General features: G+C 51.1%; 6 protein-coding genes across 6 annotated transcripts; all 6 read left to right on the plus strand.

Annotated features, from left to right (window-relative positions):
- Positions 1-784: 784 nt before the first annotated feature.
- Positions 785-1,367, plus strand: CPAR01_11258 (glycosyl hydrolase family 71 protein; the record flags this gene model as incomplete). The annotated part of the gene is made up of 2 exons (XM_060495517.1): positions 785-862; positions 924-1,367. 2 exons carry the CDS (start codon positions 785-787, stop codon positions 1,365-1,367), a joined length of 522 nt encoding a protein of 173 aa, XP_060345865.1.
- Positions 1,368-1,442: 75 nt separating this feature from the next.
- On the plus strand, positions 1,443-4,548 carry CPAR01_11259 (uncharacterized protein; the record flags this gene model as incomplete). The annotated part of the gene is made up of 3 exons (XM_060495518.1): positions 1,443-1,558; positions 1,615-3,854; positions 3,983-4,548. The coding sequence occupies 3 exons, from the start codon at positions 1,443-1,445 to the stop codon at positions 4,546-4,548; spliced, it is 2,922 nt and encodes a 973-aa protein (XP_060345866.1).
- A 428-nt stretch (positions 4,549-4,976) lies between these two features.
- Positions 4,977-5,843, plus strand: CPAR01_11260 (uncharacterized protein; the record flags this gene model as incomplete). Its single annotated transcript, XM_060495519.1, has 2 exons — positions 4,977-5,317; positions 5,390-5,843. The coding sequence occupies 2 exons, from the start codon at positions 4,977-4,979 to the stop codon at positions 5,841-5,843; spliced, it is 795 nt and encodes a 264-aa protein (XP_060345867.1).
- A 1,640-nt stretch (positions 5,844-7,483) lies between these two features.
- On the plus strand, positions 7,484-8,726 carry CPAR01_11261 (uncharacterized protein; the record flags this gene model as incomplete). Its single annotated transcript, XM_060495520.1, has 2 exons — positions 7,484-7,577; positions 7,804-8,726. The coding sequence occupies 2 exons, from the start codon at positions 7,484-7,486 to the stop codon at positions 8,724-8,726; spliced, it is 1,017 nt and encodes a 338-aa protein (XP_060345868.1).
- A 599-nt stretch (positions 8,727-9,325) lies between these two features.
- Positions 9,326-10,545, plus strand: CPAR01_11262 (zinc-binding dehydrogenase; the record flags this gene model as incomplete). The annotated part of the gene is made up of 3 exons (XM_060495521.1): positions 9,326-9,355; positions 9,445-10,461; positions 10,513-10,545. The coding sequence occupies 3 exons, from the start codon at positions 9,326-9,328 to the stop codon at positions 10,543-10,545; spliced, it is 1,080 nt and encodes a 359-aa protein (XP_060345869.1).
- Positions 10,546-13,411: 2,866 nt separating this feature from the next.
- Positions 13,412-15,285, plus strand: CPAR01_11263 (uncharacterized protein; the record flags this gene model as incomplete). The annotated part of the gene is made up of 2 exons (XM_060495522.1): positions 13,412-13,727; positions 13,805-15,285. Coding segments are annotated over 2 exons (1,797 nt in total), but the record flags the coding sequence as incomplete, so codon positions are not given.
- Between the last annotated feature and the right edge of the window lie 383 nt (positions 15,286-15,668).

Below are 15,668 nucleotides of genomic sequence, written 5' to 3' on the forward strand. Positions count from 1 at the left end.
GCATTTAGGATCCAACGTTCCAACTGCATATCGACAGGCGGCGTCCAGCCAAGACATACCGCATTAGGAAAAACGCCTTCTCCTCGCTTGCGACGGCCCGCAATAGCATAAATTAGGCTTGGCGTTGATCGTTGGCGTTGTCTGAGATCCCCGCCTGTTCGGAAAGACGTTCAAACGGATGTCGACTGACGATGAGTTCCCCAGTGGGAGCCGAGAAAGTTCACCACTTCAGATTACTTCAAGTCTCCAAAAGCGAATGAGTTTTTGGAGTTGTGCAGTCAGTGTAATTTGAAAGTCGAGAGTTGTTCAATATCTTTATCGGAGCCAACATTTCTCGGCAGGCTAGCAGAGTTGTCTAAAGCCCTTATGGCTCTGGATACCATGTTCCGATGACAGGGCTATGAGATATTTTCTGACCACATTCTCATGGACGATACGGTGCCTCAGAGCTGCATTGCATAATGGGTCAGCTGCTGGTGTTGCGAGAAATTAATCGTGCTGTGCCTCAGCTTCGTTGAGTCGAAGCCGGGTCCGGGCCGTTTGGGCCCACGGAAGACGAGCATTCTGAATGGTGTTCGTTTCTGACAGGCGACTGGGTCCTTTTCTCAGAGATTTCTTCATTCAGTGATAAGAGAGAGTGAGGGAAGTCTGGTAGTCGAAATGGAGCAAAATTGAGATATAAATGCTATTGCAGCCGTCACGCACTTGATGCAATTCTCCAGCAAGCCTTTCTTCTGGATTCATTCTTTGAATATTCCGACATTTTACACTGTGTCTTGAAGTTATGAAACTCAACGTCATTCTTTTAGCCGTTGCTGGCGCAGTCCGTGTCCAGAGTGCTGCAGTTTTCGCACATTTCATGGTCAGTCCACAGAACGAACTGCTATCCTTTGGCCGATGAACTTCTACTTACACTCTGCCAGGTGGGAAACACGGCCGAGTACACAGAAAGCACATGGCGTACGGACATTAGGCTCGCCAAAGAAGCTCATATTGACGCCTTTGCCCTTAATATGGCCCATGGAGAGTCCGTGAACGAGGTTTCTCTTGAGCGCGCTTTCAATGTCGCCAAAGACGAAGGATTCAAGCTTCTTTTTTCTTTCGACTACGCAGGGAGAGGACCTTGGCCGAAGGAGACCGTCATCAGCTATCTGAAGAAGTATACATCGAAAGCCGAGTACTTCAAGCACAGTGATGGAAGACCTTTGGTTTCTACCTTCGAGGGCCCTGGCAATGCGAAAGACTGGATCGACATCAAAAGCCAAGTCAGCTGCTTCTTCATTCCTGACTGGTCGTCTGAAGGAGCAAAGCCAGCGCTGGCTCTCGGAAACAACGTCGCGGATGGCCTCTTCAACTGGGCTGCTTGACCGTGTGGTCCTCGAGATATGGACACTTATGTCGATGCCTCGTACTTCCAGTACTTGGACAAGAGGCCGTACATGATGCCTGTTTCGCCGTGGTTCTACACCAATATGCCCGGGTACAACAAGAACTGGATGTGGCGGGGTGACGACATATGGCATGATAGGTGGATTCAGGTCATCTACAACCAGCCTGAGTAAGTCGCTGTATGACAGTGATTCAAAAATTATATTGTTCTAACATACATCCCAGATACGTCCAAATCATCTCTTGGAACGACTATGGCGAATCTCATCACATTGGTCCTCTTTACGGCCACGCTATGGAGGCGTTCACGGTTGGAAAAGCGCCATACAACTATGCCAACAACAGACCTCACGATGGCTGGCGTCAGGCTCTACCTTTCTTGATTGACTACTACAAGACTGGCAAAGCCACTGTATCTCAAGAGAGTCTCGTTGTCTGGTACCGTACAAGCCCATCCAGCGCCTGCTCTGAGGGTGGCACCGTCGGCAATACAGCAAGCCAGCTTCAAATCGAGTTCCCTCCACAGCTTATCATGTTGGACAAAATATTTTTCTCCGCAGTACTCGCATCGACAGCTGAGGTCACAGTCAAAGTTGGTGGCAAGACCTTCACCCCGAAATGGTCTTCGATTCCCGATGGAGGTGTTGGCGTCTATCATGGCAGCGTGGTCCGTCTTAGTGAGACTGGCGATGTGAACGTCCAGCTCTCCAGACCTGGGAGACTTCTAGCAAGAGTAGACGGGCCTGCCTTCAGCTCTGCGAGCTGCGACAATGGGCGTACAAATTGGAACCCTTGGGTTGGAAGTGCCGTCGTTGCCGGCTCCGTCTCCGCGACGATGCCAAACTCGAGACAAGACCAAGGCTGTACAAAGGGAACTGGAGCCAAGGGCTTTGAAGAGCTGTGCGAGTTTAATTGCAAGTACAACTATTGCCCCGTGTCGTCTTGCTTGTGCCAGGCTGTGGGAGTGCCCAACACAAAGCCGCCAGCGCTCGAGAAGGACGGATTCCCCGCCAAGGGGAAAAGCGAAAATTACTCCGGACTCTGCTCGAACGCCTGTAACCTGGGATTCTGTCCAGAAGAGTTTTGTTCTGAGACTCCTCAGACGACTATCGTACCGACTGTCTCCGAATTTCTTCCACCTGCCTGTAGGGCAGGCACCTCTCGAGCAGGGTATGAACGCTTCGAGGGACTTTGTTCCTACGCCTGCAACTTCGGCTTCTGTCCTCTGCACGTTTGCCGATGTACAACAGAGGGAGGCCTGATAGAGCCACCAGCGCAGGTACCCGGTGCAACTGGGAAACCTGTTGGGGATTACAATGATGAGAAGCTGTGCGAGTTTGCCTGCTCTCGTACCTGGTGTCCTGAGGTTTGCAAGCCAAGCGGCGACGAAGAGACGGAACCGCCAATCGACCCCAATGATACCTGCCAAGCGAGCGAAAGGACCTACAGCGAACTGCCTCTTGATCGGAATGGCGAGTATATGCGCTGGTTGTTGATGGACCCTGAGAATGCAGCAGCGACGGGCAGGCAATACATCACCATCGTCAATCTCACGCCGCACCCTTTCAAGCTCACTTCAACACACAGCTACCAGATGGACGAGTTCAACTGGGGCGATATTCCTCCAGGCAAGGCGCGTCAAAATGTCGCGCACTACACTGGGAGAATTGGTGCCAACAATGTCGATGACAACGGAGAAGCGTACTATGACATCGGTAACACTGGCAAAAAGTTTGTCGTACGTGCCACAACTCATATACCCGATACCTACCCCAGGCGCATCGTTTTCGACCTGAGCGGGATGGGCAAGGGTCAGCGCGAGTACAGGGTGCCGGGCCAGGAGGTACCTGTGACTCTTGTCATCACTGGGAGTGATTCCTTTGGGTTCATCACTTCACTATCGCACGGACCGGGAAATTGGATGAACTCTATCAAGGATACGATCCGTGACCGGACAGTGGCCAATGTGGTGATGCCAGGCACCCACGACGCGGGCATGAGCAAGATAACACAAGCCATCGTGTCGGGAGGAAGTGAGGGCAACACACAAACTCAAATGTTGAACATATACGATCAACTGCGAGCCGGATCTCGCTGGTTTGACTTACGTGTTTCCAGCGTTCATCAGGCTGTCAACTGTTGCGGCAACTACGACTTCTGGACGATGCACGTGTCTGATGAGGTTGCGGAAGTCGTGATTGGAAATACGGGAGAGAACTTTGACGACGTCATCAAGGAGATTAATCGATTCACGGATGAGAATCCCGGCGAGGTTATCTTTTTGCAGTTTCGCTATCTGGTCGGTGTCCGCGATGTGCCGAGCCTTGGACCCATTTATTGGGATGAAGGTATCAAGAACAAGTTCTTTGACAAACTCAAAAAGATCAACAATCGGTGCCCGGGACTTGCCAGTCGTCTGCAAACGTCGAAGATTGGCGATTTGATGGACAAGAATGACAACAAGGGTTGCGTGCTTATCTTTTTGAATACCCAACATCTGTCTAAGATCTCCGATAAGAACAAGCATACTTCAGCTGACGATGGCATCTACAACATCGATTATATCGACTTGACTGATGCGTGGCCCGAAAAGAAGACACGAAAGAGATGGCGGAATGGGCAATAAAGAAGTGGACAGATAAGACTGAGGGCAACTTCTACATCGCCCAGTGGCTCAGTACACCGCATTTCTTGACTTCGACGTTTACCTACGGCCTCCAGTCAATTGCCGTTCTTCCTACCAATCCAGCACTCTACTGGAAGGGCGTGAATGAGATCTCAGACAAAGTCTTCCCCAACGTCATCTTGATCGATTACATTGGCATGGTGATCATGAATGAGCCTGGATGGGATGCATTGAGTGCTGAGTTGTATACTTTGGCGATTGGTCTCAACTTATACACAATCAGCGAAAACTGCGACATTAGCAAGAGAAGGTCTCCTTTGCTTCCAAGTCCGAAGAATCAGAGAAAGCCTCCGAGCCCCCTGGTGTCTCAATTCAACGGCATCATTTTCGCAAATGGGACGACTATTGCCGACCCGCCGCTTGGCCTTCATCCGGGTCGTGTCGAGGTTTTGAGGAACGGGACGGTTTTCAGCAACGGCACAGTCCTGGAGGAGAGTGTGCCAAACCCGGACTTCAACTCTACTTTGTTTTGAGGCTTCACAGCCGTCTATTCGACATTTTGCGGGCACCCTTACTAGTTCAGTTAGCCTTGTAGATTTTCTGCTTGATTCATGGACACTCGTCTGAAATCATAGTCCAACGCACGAAGTCAGCGTGTCATAAAATCTTATGGTATTGAAAAGAGTCGAATTGGGGTCGTAATTAGTGCAGTGCGACATTAATGTGTACATGCAAAGCCCCGCTAGTCCCCAACCTGCCCTCTTTGGCCAGGCCCATGTCTTTTCTTCCCAATTAGGGCCTCGCTCATATTTGCTTTGCCTCCTTGTCGCATAACTCTGAAGGGCTTGATCGTGTATAAGAGACAAAGCCCAAGCACATTCCCAGACCCGGAATCTCTTCGTTACTTCCAACCAAACTTCTTCCAACTTACTTGCGTCTTCGGCGCGCTGCAGAAGTAGTCATGTCTTCCAACATCACAAAATCCATTCTTGCCACATCCACTGAAAAACTCGCCATAACCACGCCTTTCGTGCAGCCGCCAGACTGTTCGAACCAATGGATTATGACAGAAATGCCGCACCTACCTCTTACTTCGTTCTCCAGCGGCGAAGTATACCACACCGTCATGTCAAAGGTCTCTGTCTCTGCTCCCCCGTCATCATGTTATCCCTCTGGATGGGATCGCGTCGAGAGGACAAGCCGGCTCAATTTTAGCCCGGGCGTGTGCCCCGAGGATTGGACGTATTATAGCATGGCCCGTACACATACCGAGGGCCCTACATCAGCTTACTGCTGCAATAGGTTTGTTTGCACTATTTTCTTCATCACCCCATCCGTTGCTTGTTGTGTCTATGTCTTGACCGCTGACTAGAATTGGAGTGGGTTCAATTACACATGGGTCAATGGGCGGGCCTGCGCCGCATGGGGCCCCAGGACAGAAGCCCTTCCCAACCCCGAGGACGCGAAATCGGATCAAGTGCTTATGATACATACACCCTGGACCGTGACTTGGGATGCATCTGACACTGCGACCTTGACGCCAAAGTTACCGACATTGGCTAGCCTAATGGTAGTGCCGACGTGGTCAATTGGTCAAACGATCCCGGATGGAGTTTATGACTACAAACCGCCGAGACTTGAGAGTGGGTCTGACTTTACAAAAGATAGTCTTTTCATGTTCCTAGTGGTCGGATGTCCTGTAATTCTGTTCGTATTGGTCTGCTCATGCGTGTTTTGCTGCGTAAGGAGCTGCAGAAAGAAGAGGCGGCAGAGAAAGGCTGCGATTGTCGCGGCAACGACCGCCGCACCTACTTTGCCACCTAAGTGAGAATTGAGCCTCTGGATAGAGAATCTCTTTATGATGTAGTTTTGGCGTGAAACCTTATCTTGTAAATACTTTCAACAAATCTTGGGCTCCTTGACTACCTACGTATTGCTGGATTTGAGATAGCCTTAGTAGGCTTTGGCTTCGCTGTTTCAGGACGCAATTCAAATGAGCCTCTCTGAAGACAGTACTGAAGAACTGTTCATAGGATTAGTGCCAACACGTTGCGAACATGATGCCGTTGATCGCGTGCAGCAAACAATTCGTTTTCCCCGTGACACAATGTTTTTTGCTGGAGAATAGGGGCACACCCTTCCTTCCCATGCTTCGCACAAGCCTGCGGCCAGTCGCCTTGAAGTCGTAGTACAACACCGGACTGTACATGAAGTTGAAAAAGTCAAAGCATGTAGTTGTCTTGGATTTATTGAAAGGAGTATGTATCACCGAGAAACCGAGAAAACTCGTGTGACTGCCCTCGAGGCGACTCTGTCTCGTAGGCAAGATCTTATGAAGTTGATCGTAAGCTGTGGGATATCGGTGTATAAGGAACGTTAACACATATCTCTATTGAATCATCCGCAATACGGCCGAATTTATCGTTACGAATCTGCTGATCGAGAGAAGGAACGCAACGTTGGTTGAGCTTCGGAGAGGAAAAGTCTACATAATCACAGCTAATGGGCCCATGTGCACTTGAGCAATAACAGATGCGCTGCATTTCATTGGCTCATTGCTCTTATGGGTGCATTTTGAACATGGGAACTCGCTTGAGTGAAGATCAAATGCAAATTGACTTGGGGTGGAGTGCGGTCTGAGAAGAAGCTGCCCTAGGCAATGTAGTGTGACGTGGCTTCCGGTTAGTAGAGGCCAAGTCTCTCTCACATTCGTCCGCGAAGTAGCTACTCACTATTAAAAACTCTTCGGCAACCCCCTGACCAATTGACAATGATGCGATAGTGAACGTATTCGAACCAACTGCTCATTAGTATGTTCCTTGCCGGCTGAAACTGGATTGCAAGCTGTTAAGCTGAGGTCACATGCAGGTAAAGCATTGAGAAAAGTTCAGTTGCTTTTGATCCAGCTGAGTTTGGGAGGTTTCATTTCATCTGCTCGGCCCAGCGCAATTTCATTACCAACGCAGGCGAGGACGCTGGGCTCTGCACAACTAGGGCGCAGCTAGAAGCTGCACTTGGCACCAGGCAATGTTGAACGTAGTGATTCGATCTTCTCCCTGTAATAATGGGTCCTTGATTCGCAGTACATGTGAGTAGCCGGACAACGAGCTGTTGGAACCATTGGGATCGGAGTCCAGACAGGCGAGGCCCCAAATTAGACCCAACCAACAAGCTAAACGAAGGCCCGATCACATCTGGCAGAAAATTCTCATGATTTGTCGAGAACCTTGCAGATTCGAGCATTCTTCTTGGCCCGTCGGCTGTCTTGTCTTTTCTGGTGACGCTTTCCTGCCGCAGGCCACGCTTGGCTGTCATTGAGGCACATACATGTATCCCCGAGAGTAGGACCCATTGGGTTTCCCAGACACCATTCCTCCAACAACAACCCTTCAGTTCAGCTGTCAGCTTCGCCATTGTTTTCTGTGCGTTCTATCTACACCCCGAGCAGGCTCTCGCTGCTCGGTCGCGATGAGGGCCATGGCAGTTGTCCTCGCGGCAGTAATTCGCTTCGCATACGCTCAAGAGATAGACGATATTCCTGCATGTGCTCAGGATTGTCTGGGTGAAAGCCCTACGGAAAACTGTCACATATTGAGGAAACCTGATTGTGCTTGCCGTCTTGGAACGAGCGATCTCTTTCGTGCCCAATGGGCCGCTTGCATAAAAAGATTTTGCAGGTACCAAGAAAAAACAATCCAAGGTATGCTTCTCTTGATCTCACAATGAGAAAGCTTCTCTGTCTTTCACTATCTTCGACTCTGAAGCGCTGTATTGACGCTAAGTTCAAGATGTGTGGCCCCCCTTTGCGGCCTACTGCGTCGCCAATGGCTGGCTCAATACTTTCCAGACGGATGTGATTTCTACAGCGACCTTGACAGAAACACAACCCAGTATCATCACCATTACTCAATCCGCCACTTACGATGTCGGTGGCACGTATGCAACCGTGAGTATCGAGACATCCACATCATGGACAGAGTCTGGCTCGACCGCATCACAAGCCATCACGTCAACGACGCAATCAACAACCTCTATACCCGAATCTACTCCTACCGCCGAATCTACGTCTACGATTGATGGTGACAATAGTGACTCCTCCTCGGATCGGTTATCGACGGGAGTGAAGGCTGGAATTGGTGCTGGAGCTGCCCTAGCGGCAATGCTGGCTGTAATCCTACTCTTTTGGTGGCGAAAGAGGAACAAGGCCAGCCAGAATGTTGGTAAGGAGGATAATATCACACCAGAGCTCGGCGGCGGGGACAAATCCAACAGATATGAGTTGGATTCATATACGGCACCATTGGAAGCCGACAAGAAAAACCCCGTAATATTTTCAAATCAACAGAATCAGATAATGGCCGAGCTGGACGGAACTCCGTGCGCATCGCCTGAGCCAAAAATTCACGAAAGCCTCGAGGTCACGCCTTCAGTTGAGCAGGACACGGTATCACCGGAGGTCGTGTCCACGATTTCGCTCCCAAAGTCGCCCCTATCATCTGCAACAAGTCGGATGTCACCGCCCATAATTGGAGATCGTATCAATTCCTCGCCGGAACCCCTTATTGCAGATATGGCTGAGCTGGAGCACCTGCTACATGAAGAGCGGCTCTTGAGGGACAGGAGGCAGACGTTGGATCAGTTGCAGCGGATACAAGCGGATGAACTTGCTTTGGGGGAGCGAATCAGGACTCTGCGGCAAAGTCGCAACTAGGGATAAGCATCCAAGCACGCTGCTTCACGAGGCTTCCAGGGTAATCGTTCATCAAGTGCGTTGCCTGTCATACGAGTCTTGACCAAAAGAGGCCCAGGAACAAGGGCTGCTATGATAGATTTAAGGCATGCTCAAGTAATCATAATACTGACTGTTCCATACATGTAGTCATACAGCCAAAAACTAACTCCGGTGGGGACCTTTGGCAGAATTTCGGCTGAAGTCAATGTTTTTTCTTTTCTGATTCCGCACAGATACATGCATCGAAGCACGATGACGTCGCACGAAACTCCCAACCCACCGGGCCACAGATACCTGAGATAGTTAGTTATCATTATGGCTGAATAACACCGAGGTCAAATTTCGAATGAGGGGAACCTTCGAACCGACGATATGCGGAAAAGTGTTTCCGACCCGTCTGAAGTCCTATCCCACTACACACCATCTTGGAGGTAGCGGGGAAATCTCGACCTACATCATAGATCTTCCTCGAGCAGCACTAGTTCGGTTGGTCTCAACTTCAACTTCACACGCCATTCTTTAAACTACAGCCCTGTGTATACTTACCTTATTCTTATCTTATTCGACGAAGCACAATTATGGAGACACACCGAGCTGCTGTCTTGACTGTAAGCTACCTCACATGCACCATTCAGACTGTTCCCCTCGTCTTGTCTTCTTCACACCATCGAACTCCGCAGAGACTTACGATTCGTAGTCGCCTCAAGGCTCAGATGAGAAGCCCACGTTTGCGGTGCGGGATGAACCGCGCCCAGTTCCAGGACCGAACGAAGTCCTTATCCGCCTATCAGTGACGGGTCTCTGTGGTTCCGATCTCGGTATGGCCATGGGCCATTTCGGACCCCTCGATAGGAAGATCCTTGGCCACGAAGGAGTCGGTCGCATCGCCGCCCTGGGTTCTAACATTGCGGCCCTCGACCAATCAGTCCAAGTTGGACAGCGGGTGGGTGTCGCCTGGACCCGCGACACGTGCGGCAATTGCGAGGCCTGCGTAGACCTCGTCAACGAGGGTGAGACGCGCTGTGAAAAGACTCTCCACTCTGGTAGAGCGTACGACGGTACGTTTGCACAGTATACGCTTGCGCCGCTGCGGTACCTGGCAAGGCTACCTGCGCAGTTTGACGAGGTGCCTGACGAGGAGGTTGCGCCCATCCTTTGTGCGGGCGTAACGGCTTATAAGGCAATCAAGAATTGCCATGTAACGCCGGGCTCATGGTTCGCCATCTCGGGAGCCGGAGGAGGTGTAGGCGCCCTGGGCGTCGCGTATGCCCGTGCAATGGGCTACCGCGTCATTGGCGTCGATGCTGGCCCGGAGAAGGGTGAAATCTGTAAAGACCAGGGAGCCGAGGTCTACATCGATGTTACCGAGCCTGGAACTCTAGCCGAGAAAGTCAGAAAAGCAACCGGAGGCTATGGCGCAAAGGCAGTAGTGGTCGCAGCTACGGCAACTGCTGCTTACCAGGATGCCTTTGAGTTGCTGGCGCCATTCGGGACGCTGATGTGTGTTGGCATTCTGCCTTGGGAGGCGAAAGTAAATTTTAATCCCATCTGGCTTATCGGGAAGGGTTGGAAGATCTTGAGCTCCTCTGTTGGATCGCGTGCCGATATTCTTGAGGCATTGGAGTTTGTCAGACGACGTGTAGTCGTTCCCAACGTCCACGTGGGCAAAATCGACGACTTGGAGGAATTAGTGCAGACTATGCACGGTGGTCAAGTAAGTGATTCTTAAACTTGTTCGTGTGACTGCTTGCTGACTTTCTTGTAGCTGAAGGGCAAGTGGGTTTTGAAGCTGGACTAAACATGATGGACGGGCCCATTGTCCTTCATACGATCTGGGTAACATATCTCCGGAGAGTGTTTTGGTAATATCAAACAAGTGAATGTACAGCTTCTTTAGATAATATCGTATCGATAATGGAGGTTAATTGACGAAAGATAATGTACAATGGCGTCCCTTCCTGATAGGTCTTGCTTGGGGCCAATGCCTGTGGGATCCCTAGCCAGCATTGAAACATGCCAGCCTCCAACGCCGGGCTAACGACTGCTCAGATGTAAGGAACTCCAATAGAAGTCAAAAAGTAACTGCCAAGACAAGAGTCCGGTAGGCAGATAGGACAGAGTTGGGCTGAAAATCCCGCACAACTGTTTAACACTCTGCCTCGGGAGATTTTAAAGTTCAATCTAACCAAGCTAAAACTCCTACTCTATTACCATCTTCCGTCCAATTATCGTCTACTTTATTTGCACTTGCTGAAGGGATTGCGGTAGTTCTCAATTCTGGTGGCCTGAGTACACCCTTAAAGCGTGAGCCTTGGGGCAAACTTCGCAAGCCCGCCATCTGGCGATGCAAACCACGGCCTTGAATCATGATGGCGGGCCTTCTTGGTCTTCTTCAACTCTTGGTAGACAAACCCCCAGCTTTTCCGACCCAATGCGGAAGTCTTGGGAGATCATCAGGGGGCCTGCGACACGCGACAGGCCGGCTACTTGCAAAGGCCCAGAGATGCGGGAGTAATGTCGATTATCACCACGTGAAGTAATATCAGGGTGAACCCATTGTTTCGGGACACCAAGGCTGAGCATACAGGCACGACATTTTCACGACTCATGCTCACGTCTGAAGTTCCCGGCCGCAGCCCATCGCGTGTGTCGCCGCGCGCTCTGTGCTTTTCGCTCCTCCTCTTCCCTTCCAAGTTCGCCCCTCCTCACAGCGGAGTCCATCCCCTCCCAGAATTCCAAGCAAATCGGGAATTAATTTCTTGAACAACTCTAATCAATATTGAAGGTCCAGAATCACGAGAAGAGAGGAGAATGATTTTGTCTTGATTTTTCGGCCTAGGTGCAAAGTATGGGCCACCGATGTTGATCAAGCAGATTGTCTGCTCACGATACCTACTAATCGGCCGCATGTCGGCCTCGGCACAACTTCAGTCGAAAGTGACCTTGGCAGCCTTTCCCTCGCCCGACCTGGATGGCAATCACACCTTAAAGACACTAGCGTAATTAAATGCAATCAATTGTCTACCGCGCTTGGCAGGTAAGTTGGCAGAAGCACTGCACGACACGGCTAAACCGGACTTGGGCTTTGCCCCGATTCCCGCGCGGTTGACCATTCAGCAGTGCCAGGCAGGGCTGGCAGGGCGGCTTGGGTTCGAAAATAGAACCTCCTTTATTTGCGGGCATATCCGCGGGCATTCAATTTTGCGCGCGACTGTGGCAAAAATCTCTTTCCTCTCGCCTATGTTTCAGTTTCCCAGTTGCCAATCGCGGGAAGGGGGAGGAGGAGAATCACGGGAGGGAGGGAGAGACGCGCGAAATCGGAAGAACGCACGACCGGGGTCAAGGGCCACGCCGACAGGGGAATAACAGCCGGCTTGTGGACTGTGGAGGTTCTTGACGGATACGTGGGCAGTTGGATTCTCTCTTAGCAGAAAGTATGCGATGATAAAGAGTGCAAGCGGTTGATTTGAGTTTTGTACGAAAGTGCCCGGGGATAGAGCCATGAAACGCCTAAACTCTGCTCTCAGTCGGACGGCAGAGCAGAAAGGGCAGATATTTTCAGCGAGGGATATCTCAAAAGTCCGACTTTGTCGGCGAGAAAACCCCGTGCGTGTTCGTCCTTGGTCGTTTTCGGAAACTTGGGGCTTTGTCTTGCAAAGGTTATCCTGTCATCAATCAACCAAAGGCTTGCAAGCGAACTAGGGACCCCGATCCATACCCAGGGGTAAAAGACGTTGCGATGCCGCGATGGTTCGAAGGTCTCCACTCCGTCTAAACCTTGATATTGCTTTGCCCACATTAAGCAAGGCTTTTAGCGGGATGAATGGGTGCCGAGACAAGCCTCCCATTCTCAAAGAGCCTGTTGACAGGCTTCTAGCGTCTTCACATAGAGCCTGCAGGCTAATCAGTGCAAGTATTTCATAAGAGTTTCTGCCCAGACTTATGCGGCACCAATGGAATTGCGTGATCGGCTGCCTGAGACGCTGATACGCATGGTCGGTATTGATCGCTGTGTGTATTGAGTTTTTCAAGAGCTGAGGAGTCCGTAACGCGCTCGCTTGAGAGAAGGGAAGGGGATCCCGTCCATTTCGCACCCCAAAAGGCTGGTAGGTTGGCGACAGACGCGCGCCACAGAGTTGAGATGACGGGCTGCCGCTCGAAGATGGATGCATTCATCTTTTCACGGCTAAGTCGGGGGAACGCTTTTGGAAATCTGACACAAATCCCCACGTGGGACTGCGCAATTGCTAACGATATTCGGACTATGTAGTGGGTCAGAGTGCTGGGTACTACGTTCCAAAACGCCAAGTGTTGATTAAGGAGACCCTGCCTTAGTTCACATGCAACTCTGGCAGAGTTGGCTGTCCAGTCCGTGGTACCCTAGGTGGTATCTCGGAACTCTCTGAGGCGTATCATCAGCCTCAAGGGAAGCCTCAAGTCTGGGAGGCTAAGCATTGCCTTACCCAGCTGATGTTAATCGCGCAAACTCAAAGCCATTTAACCGCATGTCTTTCGACGACTTACGTCCTGCCTATTAGGCACTCGTCTGGGGGCCTTGACCAAGTTCAGATGGCATCACGGACGTCTATCACACAATAAATAGAATGCACAGGGGCATCCGGAAGGCCCCACGTCCATCAACGACTTCATGACTCGCACCTTAGCCCCGTGACTCCATCAATGTAACGAACAGCCAATCCCGCCCAGTCCACGGTTCTGGTTTAGCAGCGCACTGGCTTTTGGTACAAGATGATACCCATTTCCACCCGTCGCCCGCGAGGCTCGCTCGCGTGGATGCCAACCAACATCCATTGGCGTGCGGGTTCACGATGGCCTTCGATGCGGCAGTCGCATCTGTCACACTGACGGGCAGCATACTTTCGTTCCTCGCGACAACAGGTGTATTAATCTCATTCGCTCTCTACCATGAGCATCAGCGATCTTTCCGCCATGCTCTCGTCCTGAACCTGACGTTAGCCGGTAAGTTCTGCCCCTCGGCCAAATCCAACTTGTGAAATGAAGAATGCGTACGCTGACTGCGATTGTCGAACGAAAAGAGTTCATCAACTCACTTGGCAACACGATTTCGGGCATCATCTACATCAAGAACAAAGAACTTCAACCGGGCGCAGCATGCGTGCTCAACGGCATGGTCGGCCAGCTCTCGGTACAGGCATCCGACTTCTCTATCCTTGCCATTGCGGTCGTCACCTTCCTCACCATAACACGGAAAACCTACATGCCGAATGCATCGACCTTCCGAAAGGTCATGATCTGCCTCTCCGTCTGGGTCGTACCGCTCATCACCAGCACGACAGCGACTCTCATGGGTACCATGAAACCCGTGAGCGGAAATTGGTGCTGGATAACCCGAGAGCGGCCCGATCTTCGATACGCACTAACTCACGGGTGGCGCTTCGGCATCATCTTCACCACGATTCTCATTTACCTCTACGTCTGGTGGTACCTCGGACGACACTTTCGCACAATGGTCAGCACATCTGATCCGTTGTACAATAGCGGAAACTCGAACGGCAACGTCGTCACATCATCTATACGGAAGAAGCAGGGATTCGAGTCAATACATACCCCCGAGCTGGAGATGGACCAGTTTGAGCGAGCGAACCCGACTTGGGGTGAGCTGCCACAGTTCTCGCCGACCCAGCAAGGTCAGCAAACGTCGCCTGTCGCCCCGCGGAGCGCGCCAGCTGCCATGGCCAGAAGACCATCGGCCACTGAAGTCGATGAAGATAAGGAAGTTCAAGTACAACCAGGCGGCAGGCGGCCGTCGGCGGTCAGAATGGCACACTTCGCTGAAAACAAGATCGACGAAGAGCCGACAGGCGAGCAAGAGCCGGGCCGGAAGATGTCGGCAAGGATATCACGATTCGACGACCATGACATGGACATGAGCCAAGCCTCCGAGGCGCGGTTCTCTTACCTCGATCAAGAGGATAAGCTGCACAAGAGCGCTTCCGGGGGCCCATCACACCTTCAGAAGGACATGCTCCCACCAGCAGCAATTGCTGCCCAAGCACAATTTGCTCAATACCGCATGGATAGCGGACCGCCGAGGCGGCCGTCGGTATCCATTTGGAAGAAGACTCACAGGAGCAGAAGCTCTACATTATCAGCATTATCGTTCAAGATGCCGGGGACCCGGGAAATGCAATCCCGAGACTTCCCGACGAACCCGACCCTCAATCACGTCGACAGCAGAAAGAGCGCGCCGCAGAACGTGACCGCAACAATGATGAGCGACTTCCCCATCCGAACGCAGACGAGGAAAGTCGAGCGTGAGATCAAGCGCATGATGCTCCTCAACGCTTACCCGGTCATGTATGTGGTGCTCTGGATCCCGGGCCTCGTCAACAGATTGATGGAGGCATCGGGAAACGGCTCGCAAAGTCGTGTTCTGGCGGCGCTGCAGAGCTCAAGTCAGTTTATCGGCTTGGCGAATGCAATCACCTATGGCTTCAATCAGCATGTAAGGCATAGGATAAAGGGCGACTTTTTCACATGGCTACGTCGAAGATGAACAGTTTATTATAAGAAAGAGCCGGAAGTGGCAGGACGAGTTACGAATCCGATGAAATAATACATTTTCAGAATACCCTATTAGTTAGTCAATCATAAGAATGATATCCATGGTTGCGATTCACAATACTTTCAACATCGCTTGCCTACCTGTTCCACCCAGCACCCTCCTAAATCGATGACTTTAGACCTGAAGGTTTGTGATCGCCTGGCGTCTTTGGAACCAACTGAAAGTACGTCGCGAAGTTTCTTGACAAGTTTGTTGAATATATGTGCAAATATTGACCTATGCTTCATGGCGAACTAATCAATACTTTTGGCTAAAGAAGTAATAGAAAGCTCATTGGTTGGTTCAAAGCACCAGTCAAATGTCACGTCGCCAGC

The sequence above is a fragment of the Colletotrichum paranaense genome, assembly GCF_030867605.1.
Source record: "Colletotrichum paranaense strain IMI 384185 chromosome Unknown Scaffold_9.1, whole genome shotgun sequence".
Lineage (NCBI taxonomy): Eukaryota > Fungi > Ascomycota > Sordariomycetes > Glomerellales > Glomerellaceae > Colletotrichum > Colletotrichum paranaense.